The sequence below is a fragment of the Ceratosolen solmsi genome, unplaced genomic scaffold (assembly GCF_000503995.2).
Source record: "Ceratosolen solmsi marchali unplaced genomic scaffold, CerSol_1.0 scaffold23, whole genome shotgun sequence".
NCBI lineage: Eukaryota > Metazoa > Arthropoda > Insecta > Hymenoptera > Agaonidae > Ceratosolen > Ceratosolen solmsi.
In genome coordinates this window covers 4,011,792-4,023,415 of record NW_011948430.1, presented here as the reverse complement: position 1 = coordinate 4,023,415, position 11,624 = coordinate 4,011,792, and the positions used below count along the sequence as shown (strand labels likewise).

The following is an 11,624-nucleotide window of genomic DNA, read 5'->3' as shown; positions in this document are numbered from 1 at the left end:
GCGGGGGGGGGGGGGGAGGGGGGGAGCGCGTTTATAATAAACAGTCGAATTGATAGGCTTGTATACGACAGAGGGACAACGAATGAACGGCGCGGGAAGTTTGACGATCGACTCGTAAAAGGTCGATTAACGAGGAGATAAATGCCGCGTGTAGGAGGAGCAAAAAAGGGCGAAATGACGGGGGGCTTCCTTGAAGATGATGCGAGATAGCGGTGCTCGGGGGCTCTTATCCGTTCATGCGAATCCGGCGCATCACTACCTGCTCCCGCGATTATCGACTGATTATCGTGCCGGAAGGTAAGAGCCCTTGCATACATCGTCATCGGCGCGCTCACCTCTTTCTCGCATTCGCAGCTGCTTCGTTTCTTTTCTTCCCCGTCGAGCGGCGTGGGTCCCCCAGGAAGGGAGGAACGAGTCGGTGGTGCGATGCCGCTAACTATAAACGAGTTTATGCTGGCACTCGTAGAGGTCCGCTTCGATCGCGCCACTCAGCCGAGGACTTTGACGATCTCCTCTACGTAAATAATGATGGGGTTTAGTGCGGGAAAGGCGATTTATCGTAGGGGGCGAGTTGTGATCGAGATCTCTCGATGCGTGTTGTTTGATGTATACGCGGCTGAATCCGTACTTCCCAGTTGCTTAAGAGTATTAGGGGCATTTTCTATTAGTTCATTAGGATTATTAAAGTCTTATCTTTGCCGGTCGATGGGGCCGATCTCGTCGAATCAGCTCGCTTTTACGAAGGATCAGCTTCGAGCAATTAATGACCTTACTTCGCGAAGATCATGCGATATGCTTAGGAGAGCCGAAGAATGAGATTGGCAAGTCGCCAACTAGGGTGCTAAAACCGTAACAAAATATATCTTTTGCGACTGCACGGTGGCGATTCCAATGTAACCAGCATACTTTTCATTCCTTCTCCTCTTCTTCGCTTTTAATACATCGAATGGCCATTTTGTAGGTCAAGATTTAAGTGATTTTTGCGTATTTGCGCATCTTATGCAACGGCCCTAAGATTGGAATCTCTTGTCGAGCAATAAATATTAACGAATAATAGGCGTTTACGTGTCAAATTATTAGCCATACATTAAGTCAGTTTAATCAATTGCTATAACCGTTGGAGATACTACGTTCGACAATTTTCAAGGGATGTGATTGCTAATTTTAACGATCGTAGGATTAAACAATTGTAAAAAGGCCTTTAATCACGCGTGCCATCTCTCACTCTCTGTCATCTTATTTGCAGCTCGTCGTGGAGTCGGCCTCGCAGGCCCAAGAGTACGGGGACCTGGAGATCGACCGCAAGTCCCCCGTCAATCCTGATCTGCTCTTCGATACTCAGCATCAGATGCACCTTTACGTAATGACCGAGCGTCAGATCGCGAAGGTTAAGGTGCAGGAGTGCTCGGTCTACAAGACCTGCTGGGAGTGCCTGAACGCGAAGGACCCCTACTGCGGCTGGTGCTCGCTCGAGAACAAATGTAGCCTGAGAAGCGACTGCCAAGACGCCGCCAAGGATCCGCTTTACTGGATATCCTACAAGAGCGGCCGCTGCACGACCATTACCAGCGTCAATCCCGACCAATTGCAGAGGACCACGGCGAGGACCCTCGAGTTGGCCATTGAAAATCTGCCGACACTGCCCGGGCAGTTCTTGTGTGCCTTCTCGGCCCTCGATAAGACGCTCATTACCAATGCCACCCGGTGAGAACTTTTTCTCCGTTTATCACACTCGGCTCGTAAAATCCCCCCCCCTCTCTCTCTCTCTCTCTCTCACTCCCTGCCCATCACCTCCTCCCCTCATCACAATCCCCATCCCCATCACCATCCACTCCCCACCACTCACCCTTTTTGATTCACTAATCGTCGGATAATTTGCATAATTTCGGCAAGTTTCTTCATCGTAAACCGCGAGTTTTTCCATCATTGCCCTATCGGTGGAGCGATAAAGTCGCAGCCTCCGTATAAAGTACATTCGAAACGACGAGTTTGGTTTTTTAGTGCCAATTATGTTGGCCATTCGTTGCCGATCGAGCAAAGACGAGCAAAGAGCGACGATTCTTCGCGTACTCGACTCGCCTGCGGATGGATTTCGGAACGTTTGGAAGGTAATCGTTGTTGCGACCTCGGCACCGCTCGAATAATCACTCATCATTATTACAATTATATATCCCATTGATAATTGCCTCTATAAATAGGAGTCTTCGGCATAATAGACTTTTTAAAAATGGTAGAGGAACGCGATTGACGCGGTCGTTTTATTAATGGCCGAGCTCGACATGCGATCGCGTTGATAATTGGATTCTAATGATGACTCGCTCGCCTTTTGTGGCTGCGAGCGCCCGCGACAAATAACCAATCGCTGTACACGCATATTATTAAAAATATATGGAATTACATGGAATTGATCGGCTGTCTCCTTTAGGAAAACGTACGGAGTGAATTGCACGACGCCACGGACGGATCTCCTGCCTCCAATTCCACCGGGGCAGCATCACTTTACAGCCAAATTATCCGTTAGAATGACCAACGGGCCGGATCTCGTTGCCACGGACTTCACCTTCTTCGATTGCAGCACGCACAGCTCCTGCACGCAATGCGTCTCCTCTAATTTCCCTTGTGACTGGTGCGTCGATGGCCATAGATGCACTCACGATACGGCCGAAAACTGTCGCAACGATATTCTCGTCACTGGCGTTAGCGTGAGTATTGCGTCCCTTTAAATACTTTTGCCTCCCTCTCTTTTTTATCTACATAATTATTTATTCAAGATGTTTAATCGATGCGAGCTCGATTTTTTCCCATCAAATCTATATGTTTTGACATCGGTAACGACGGTATATCACGTTAATGATAATAACGTCTGTAATTCGAATTCCAAAGGCTTTTTCAATGGAGCCTGAAGGAGATATTTTCTTTGGTATTACGGGTGGTGAATCGCCTTACCGAGAAATTCTTTGAAATTCGGTTTGCACAAAAATTGTTGGTTCTTATTTTTCTTTTTTATCTTTTTCTTTTTTTTTTTTTTTTTTTTTTTTTTTTTTTTTTTTTTTTTTAATTATTATTTCTTTACAAAGCAATTCCTCGCACTTAATACTTGCTTGAATATCAATGTATTAATGGTCGATATGTCTATGACAAACGACAATTGGGATATATCTTGTGTATTAAGATAATCAAATCAATTGTACCATTATTGTTATTCTTATAAATTAGAATAATCTTAGTTACATGTGTATATATATATATATATATATATTGGCATGTGGCTAATAAATATCAATGTAAGTAATAAATTGACATTAGGATCGATACTCCGGATAATTGGTATTTTGGATAATCGTCACGACCAAATTAACGATATAATATAATTTAACATTTGGATAATATATTCGCGGTGAGCGTCACGCGTACGAAAATCATCATTTACATTTAAACGCTTAAAGTGATCGTTCCGATACGTTTTCCAATAATTGAGCATAATCGTGCGTTACATAAGCCCAAATTATCCGATAAATTTAACTTTTAAATTTTACCATCGGCGACATAAATCTCCGGCTTCGTATCAAAACCAAAAATTTGATTTATACGGGCAATCTCCCGAATACACGCGCACGCCAAATTTCCTTTAGCCGCGCGAAACAGTTGATTCGTAAAATTCGGGGAGGTCGTAAACTCTGCTACGAGTGCTCGAAGAATGCGCTCGATCCCCGCTCATGCGTGTAAAAGCCTCTTTTCTCTCCTGGGGACCCCGTGGTCTACGGGATAGGATACCAATCGCTCGCTACCATCTCTATTGCCAATTACAACAATAAAAACAAAACAAAAAAACAAAACAAAAAAAAACAAAAACAAAAACAAAACAAAAAAACAAAAACAAAACAAAACAACAACTAAAAATTGAACAAAAAATTAAAGAGAATGAAGAAAATATCGATGACTCATTACAGAGAATGGGCCCGAGCTATAGAAGCGGTCCGGCTTTCTGTCCGACGATCAACGCCACGGATTCTAAGGAAATCCTTGTGTCTTCGGGCATCAAGAAGACCATACGCGTCAAGGTCCACATCATTGGGGTGAGTTAATTTTCATTATTATTACTCGTAATGTCGTTATAATGTACTTTGTTGGGATGCTTTGCAATAGTCACGGGCTTGGTTGTGGACCGAAATGTCGAAATGTGACAAGTCACGAAGCGCGCGCGTAAGAAATCGTTACGCACGGGTCTTTATAATTTACAAGAGTGCGATTATTTCGCATACCCGCGCACCTTATACATTAACGGCATCGCTTTACGCGCTATAATAAATTCCACTCGGCGTAGCAATAAATATCTATAAAACGTGAATATCGGATTCGAATTAATGCTTATTCACGCTAACAGAAATGCCCGAGCGGCGGATATCGCTTAGGCGAGTAATCCGGCGCGCGTTTATACCGACTGAAACACGGATGGCTTTGAAAATAGGAATAATTAAGCTCGTGCGTCATATATGAATTGTGCCTATTAAATGATGAAGAAAACTCAATGACTTATGGCCGATTATGGGCCACCTTAGCCGCTGACTAATAAAAATGCATCGACGAAGGAGCGCGCGAGAGACAAAAATCAAAGTGATAAATTCGACGACACGGACTTTATTTTAAACTCACCTATAATCCTCAACCCCCTCCCACCCCCCACCCCCCTCTCTTTCTCTGTCTGTTCACAGCAATTCATCATTCAGACTCGCTTCGTCTGTCAGTTCAACATCGAAGGCCGTGTGACCAGCGTAAATGCACGTCTCCTCGCCGACACGATCTACTGCGACGACACCGAGTTCTCCTACACGTCCAGGGCGCCCAACATCACCGTGCCCTTCGCCGTCATCTGGGGTGGCTCCAAGCCCCTCGACAATCCCGATAATATTCACGTTGTCATCTATAGGTGATTATGCATTTTACATTTTTGTTTTTTGTTTCTTTATTTGTTTGTTTGTTTGTTTGTTTGTTTGTTTGTTTGTTTATTTGTTTATTTGTTTGTTTTTTTTTTTTATTATTAGTCTCGAACAAACCAGATACTGATACTAGGAGATATTAGTTTTTCGATCGTTTTTCATCTATTTTTATCGCTAATCTATATCCTGCTCTTTGCCATTAATTTTAAACAACATATTTTATCATATTTTCCTAATAATCGCATATTGCAGTTTTTTTTTAATTTAATGCACTAATTTGTTCCTTGCGAGCTCGTAATCCGCTACTTTCAGATTACACGTATTTATTTAAAATGCATGCGCTCGTTGGAAGGAAGATTTTTGGAACACCAGTACAGATTGATCTTCTAGTATTTAATAAATACTGCAATTAATTATAATATCATCAATTATAATGTTTCATAAAATCATTTCGAAATGTGATACGCGCGCACAGAGGCTTTACAATAATAAGTTTTAATACTAATTAAAATCAGCGTCCGAAGTTCACGAGCCGAGTAAAAAGATTCTTTTATTAATCCAATTAGGTTAAATACAATACTTGCAATAGTGCAATAATGCACTCCCCGCTTATGACGATATAATCGCAAAATTTACTTCCTCCCATCAATACGCCCTATAACTAACAAAAACGAAAACGAAAACGAAGCTGATGGTGTCGGCCGTAAATTTATTCGATTATCGATAACTATAATAGTAGTAGTAGTAGTAGTAGTAGTAGTAGTAGTAGTAGTAGTAGTAGTAGTAGTAGTAGTAGTAGTAGTAGTAGTAGTAGTAGTAGTAGTAGTAGTAGTAGTAGTAGTAGTAATAATAATAATAATAATAATAACAACAACAACAACAAAACAACAACAACAACAATCGTCGTCATCATTATAATTATAATTATCATTATCATTATCATTATCATTATCGTGTAATCATTATTATTATCAATGAATAAACCGCATCATATGCTTCATAATTCGCAAAACAATAAACAGATGCCGCGACATGGCGGATAATTGCGGAATATGTTTGGCCCTCGCCGAGAAGTACGGCTGCGGCTGGTGTATGACCTCGGATCGCTGCGAAGTTAAGGACCAATGCGACAAGGGCAGCGGCACGTGGCTCGATCGCAATCAGACCTGCCCGAACCCTGAGATTCTCAAGTTCGAGCCGATGATGGGCCCATGGGAGGGCCACACCAACATCACCATCACCGGCATCAATCTCGGAAAGACGTTCAAGGACATTTATCAGGGAGTCACTGTCGTCGGACTTACCTGTCAGCCGTACGAGGAACTCTACATACGTACCAAACAAATTGTCTGTAACGTCGATGGGCCTGGCGATAAAAATGTAACTCTTACTTTGTCTTATCGTTTTAATTTTCTTACTTAACTTAGCCTCGGCCTTACAGTCGTAACCTTCTATTTTCTTATCGAGAACTCCTTTACTCAAGTGTATCAATGCACCCTTGATGCGATGATAATTTACGTCATCATTCAACTCTATAGTAATTTCATTAAACTCATCGACCGTAAATCATTGTTTTGAAAAGTTCGATCTTATATCAATCAAGGCATAGATAATATTAGATTTATTTATTAAGTGCATCAACGCACGTACAGAACAACGCCGATAAAACGATCGGTTTCAATTAACTTTCATGCACAGCGCGAATGATGACTTAATAACACAATTGATGAAAAAACGTATTAATTGCCATTCGATAAACCTTGTGCGCGATGATTTTTCGTAATTCCTCCTCGTAAAGCCGAACATTTGACATTCATCGATGCATTCGCTTCCTTAGCCACATTAAAATTCAATATTAAAGAGTTCGAACAACTAAGCGATTGTTCACTAAACGTAACATCCATATTGTTTTATCGAAGATTCGCGAGGGCCCGGTGATCGTGAAGATCGAGGACTTCCGCGGCCAGTCCAAGGAAACTTACAAATTCGTCGATCCGAAAATAATGTCCATCTCGCCGACCCACGGCCCGGTAAGCGGAGGCACCCGACTCAGCATAATCGGCAACTACATGAACGCGGGCAGTCGAATCCAAGCCTTCATCGACAAATTGCCCTGCGAGATCAATAATACCGAGCACGACGAGGTACTCTGCATTACGAGCGCGAGCGACCGCAAACGTAAGGGTCCGCTTTACATGTTCTTCGACAACTCCATGAGAGAGTACAATGGCTTCTTCGAGTACGTCGACGATCCCAAAATCGAGAGCGTGGAGAGTGGCGTTGGCGGTGGTCAGCTAAAGATCCCCAAGGGCATACCATCCGGGGGCATTAAGATCAATATAACGGGCACGAATCTTGGTTACATACAGAAGCCCGAAATGTACGTCTATTACGAGGGCAAGCAGTTCTTTTCGCAGGCCTGCGTCATCTTGAGCCAAACCAATATGGTCTGCAAGTCGCCGGAAATCGATGTGCCCGCGGGTGTGCTCGACGCCGAGAAGCCCCTTGCCCTGGAATACGGCTTCCGTATGGATAATGTCGCGAGGGTGCAGAATCTCACTCAGCAGAAGCTCCATCGGTTTTTGCTCTACCCCGATCCGGTATACGAAGTCTTCGACAAGGAGATCAAGGACTACAAGGTAAGCGATTCTTAATCAATATTAACACGCGTTTATATGTAGATAGTGAGAGTGAGAGTGAGGAGAGATATGTGCTTGAGGCCCATTGGCCATTATTCAGCGTATAATTTCACGTCAGCGCTAAACGTAATTATCAAAATCCGACTTATTTATAATTATTGCTAATAACGATCGTTCTCCCGTTGTCCTTATTAGAGCGACTATTTGACGATCAATGGACAGCACCTGGACAGAGCCTGCCAGGAATCGGACGTCGTTGTGAAGATCGGAGACAGCTTCTGTAACGTAACGTCGCTCTCGCGACAACAGCTGACCTGCCGACCACCATCGACTCAGCCTCCGGCCCTCGACTCTTTGGGCAATCCAAAGCCCGATCTACCGGAGGTCATCGTCACCGTCGGCGGTAATCTCGAATACAAGATCGGCAAGCTCAATTACTCCCCGTCCGCGGGCTTGAACAGTCCCTTATCCACGCCCGCGTTAATCGGCGTCATAACGGCAATAGTGATCCTGGTAATCGTCTTCATAGCCTTTCTCATAGCCTATCGGCGCAAGTCGACCGAGAGCAATCGAGTGCTCAAGAACATGCAGGAGCAGATGGATATTCTGGAGCTGCGCGTCGCCGCCGAGTGCAAAGAGGCCTTTGCCGAGCTCCAGACCGAGATGACCGACCTCACGGGTGACTTGACGAGCGGCGGAATTCCCTTCCTCGATTACAGAACTTACGCTATGAACATCCTATTCCCGTCGGACGACAATCACGTGGTGCTACAAAGAGAGAAGCCCGAGCTCGTGCGGAAGGAGAAGGGCTTGAGACTCTTTGGCCAGCTGATAATGAACAAGACCTTCCTCTTGCTCTTCGTGAGAACGCTCGAAAGCAATCGCTACTTCTCCATGAGAGACAGAGTCAACGTCGCGAGCCTTATTATGGTGACGCTGCAAAGCAAGATGGAATATTGTACGGATATTCTCAAGACTTTGCTCGCCGATTTGATAGAAAAGTGCATGGAGGGCAAAAGCCATCCCAAACTCCTGCTCCGAAGGTAATTTATTTCTTGCGCTGCTGCGTTATTGCTGTCGTTGTTGCTATTGCTACTACCACTACTACCACCACTACAACTACCACTACCACTATCACTACCATTACCACTATCACTATCACTACCATTAGCACTACCACTATCACTACCATTACCACTATCACTACCATTACCATTACCACTACCACTACCACTACTACCAATAACAATACTATTTGGACGTTCTATTACGATTACTCCACACTGTCCGCTCGACACTTTATTAAATTAAGGTCTAGATAATATTTTTCACATTTTTCCTTTTTCTTTTTTCTTTTTTCTTTTTTCTTTTTTTGTTTTGTTTTGAATTCTAACAGCGCGGTAATAGCGATACCAATAATAAAAATTGCCGTAATAGTAATGGAAAGTAGCTCACGTAAGGATGTATGCGTTTTGCATTTTAGAACTGAAAGTGTTGCCGAGAAAATGCTGACCGCCTGGTTCACTTTCCTGCTTTACAAGTTTATGCGAGAATGCGCCGGCGAGCCATTGTATCTGCTGTTCCGTGCCATGAAGCAACAAGTGGACAAAGGACCGGTCGATGCTATTACCTCGGAAGCCAGATATTCGCTTTCGGAGGAGAAACTCATAAGACAGTCGATTGACTTTAAAGCGATGGTACGTACTCTCTTATCGCTCACCCTCCGATTATCCTGCTTGAATGCTCCTTTGTAATTGCGCGATTCATTTGCTTAGACGGTGTACGTGTCCATCTCGCAACAGACAGTCTTTGTCGGCGGCATGGATCCAAATACGGAGAATGTACCAGTTAAAGTTTTAGATTGTGATACCATATCTCAAGTGAAGGAGAAAGCGCTGGATACCATATACCGATCCACGCCCTATAGTCAAAGGCCGAGAAAGGACGATCTTGATCTTGGTAAGTAGTATATTAAGACGAATTGAGAGCAACGCGCTCTCATCAATGTCGGCAACCTGTTAAAGTTTCGATCGTCGTTATTAAAAAATACGGCTATTACTCTTTAATGATTACACAATAATATTTGATAAGCCCTTTAATCCTCTATTTAATCCCATAGCACGTTAAGGTGCGTTCCTAGCCTTAAATACTAAAGGCCCGCGACATGTCCTTATTCGTAGAATGGAGAACGGGAGCTTCGGGTAGGCTGATCTTATACGACGAGGATTCGACGACGAAGACCGAGGCCGACTGGAAGAAACGCAACACTCTGAATCATTATCGCGTGCCAGACGGGGCCTCGCTCAACTTGGTCTCCAAGCAATCTTCCATTTACAATCTCTCGATCCTGTCCGAGAAGACGGACAAGTCGCACAAGTACGAGACCTTAAATCTCAGCAAATTCAGCTCGGCAAGTCCACCGCTGTCACGCGCCACCTCGCCTCTCAATCACGACCACGACGGTGGCCTCAAGGTTTGGCACCTCGTCAAGCACCACGACACCGACGTTCAGAAAGAAGGCGAGCGCGGCAACAAAATGGTATCGGAAATTTATCTCACGAGGCTCTTGGCGACCAAGGGCACGTTGCAGAAATTCGTCGACGATCTCTTCGAAACGATATTCAGTACGGCGCATCGCGGTTCCGCTTTGCCGCTGGCCATCAAATACATGTTTGACTTCCTCGACGATCAAGCACTGCATCATCAGATTACCGATCCCGAGGTCGTGCACACGTGGAAAAGCAATTTGCTGCCGCTCAGGTTCTGGGTGAATCTAATCAAGAATCCGAATTTCATATTCGATATCCACAAGTCCAATATCGTCGACTCCTGCTTCTCGGTCGTCGCGCAGACTTTCATGGACAGCTGCTCCACGTCCGATCACAGATTGGGTAAGTCCAACATTTTTATGAGAATTCGATTCTCCCGAACGACAATAGCGTCGCTCGCGCGAACATTTCCCCATATGGCCCGCATTATTAATTAACGGCTGACATTTGGCATTGTCCTTTCAATCTCGCAGGCAAAGACTCGCCAAGTTCGAAGCTTCTCTATGCCAAGGACATTCCAGTGTATAAAGAGTGGGTAGAGCGCTACTATTCGGACATTAAAATTATGCAAGCCATATCTGACCAGGACATGAACGCAATGCTCGCCGAAGAATCAAGAGTAAGTAAAATAATTATGACGAAAGCGTAGAGAAACGAACTACATTACACTTGGTAGAGCGTTACGGTGGAGCGTTAACATTTTGATCGTTAGCGACTTTGTTGATAAGCTCGCGAGCACAAAATTCAATGAAAATATAATAATCGCGGCAGGCTCTAACGACGAAATCAATTTTCTTATTTTCTTATTTTCTTATTTTCTTATTTTCCAGCTGCACACAAACGAATTTAACACAAACTGCGCTTTGTACGAGCTGTACACCTACGCGAGCAAGTACAATGAGCAGCTGACGGTAACCCTGGAAGAGGACGAGTTCTCGACGAAGCAGAGGCTCGCCTACAAGCTCGAGCAGGTGCACAACATAATGGCCGCCGACGGCAATCCCTGATGTCCCGTTTACACGAGCAAGCACTCGAACAAATCCGCGCACAACGAACTGGCCTGCTGAGGCCCGAGGAGCTCGACGGTGGCCGGCAATGACGCAGCCGCCGCCGTCGACGATTACTGGGACGGCTTCGGGATACTCGACGCCGAGCACCAGTATCTCCTCGCCTCGCCACCGGCACCGCCGCCACCACCACCACCCGCGAGGCTGCGCGGAATCCACGCAAACGAGTGCCAGCCGTAATAGCGCATAATTATGCATCACCTACCCTCCCTCCCTCCCGCTTCCTTATCCTTCTCCTCCTCCTCCTTCTCCCTCCTCCCTCCTCCTCCCCCGCCGTGCGAGAGGGTCGCCGAGAGGTGCCGTGAGAGTCCTTTTCGCTGGTGCGAGTGAGAAGCCGCTAGCTTGGAGTTGGTGCACTGCGAGTCGAGTGCATACGAGCGAGTGTGTAAATAGCGGGGAGAGAGCGCGAGTCTTAATTATTATTGTATTTAG

The 11,624-nt window shown here is 44.8% G+C and overlaps 1 protein-coding gene across 1 annotated transcript in view; it reads left to right on the top strand.

Moving 5' to 3' along the window:
- Nucleotides 1-11,299, top strand: part of PlexA (plexin A) — a 351,444-nt gene extending 340,145 nt beyond the window's left edge. The window contains exons 5-16 of the mRNA XM_011501901.1: nt 1,247-1,704; nt 2,426-2,702; nt 3,951-4,076; nt 4,713-4,927; nt 5,960-6,317; nt 6,857-7,576; nt 7,772-8,619; nt 9,060-9,273; nt 9,352-9,535; nt 9,757-10,467; nt 10,599-10,744; nt 10,956-11,299. Coding sequence (XP_011500203.1) covers nt 1,247-1,704; nt 2,426-2,702; nt 3,951-4,076; nt 4,713-4,927; nt 5,960-6,317; nt 6,857-7,576; nt 7,772-8,619; nt 9,060-9,273; nt 9,352-9,535; nt 9,757-10,467; nt 10,599-10,744; nt 10,956-11,132 — 4,434 coding nt within the window. The 3' untranslated portion in view covers nt 11,133-11,299. The remainder of the gene's footprint in view (nt 1-1,246; nt 1,705-2,425; nt 2,703-3,950; nt 4,077-4,712; nt 4,928-5,959; nt 6,318-6,856; nt 7,577-7,771; nt 8,620-9,059; nt 9,274-9,351; nt 9,536-9,756; nt 10,468-10,598; nt 10,745-10,955) is intronic.
- Nucleotides 11,300-11,624: the final 325 nt, after the last annotated feature.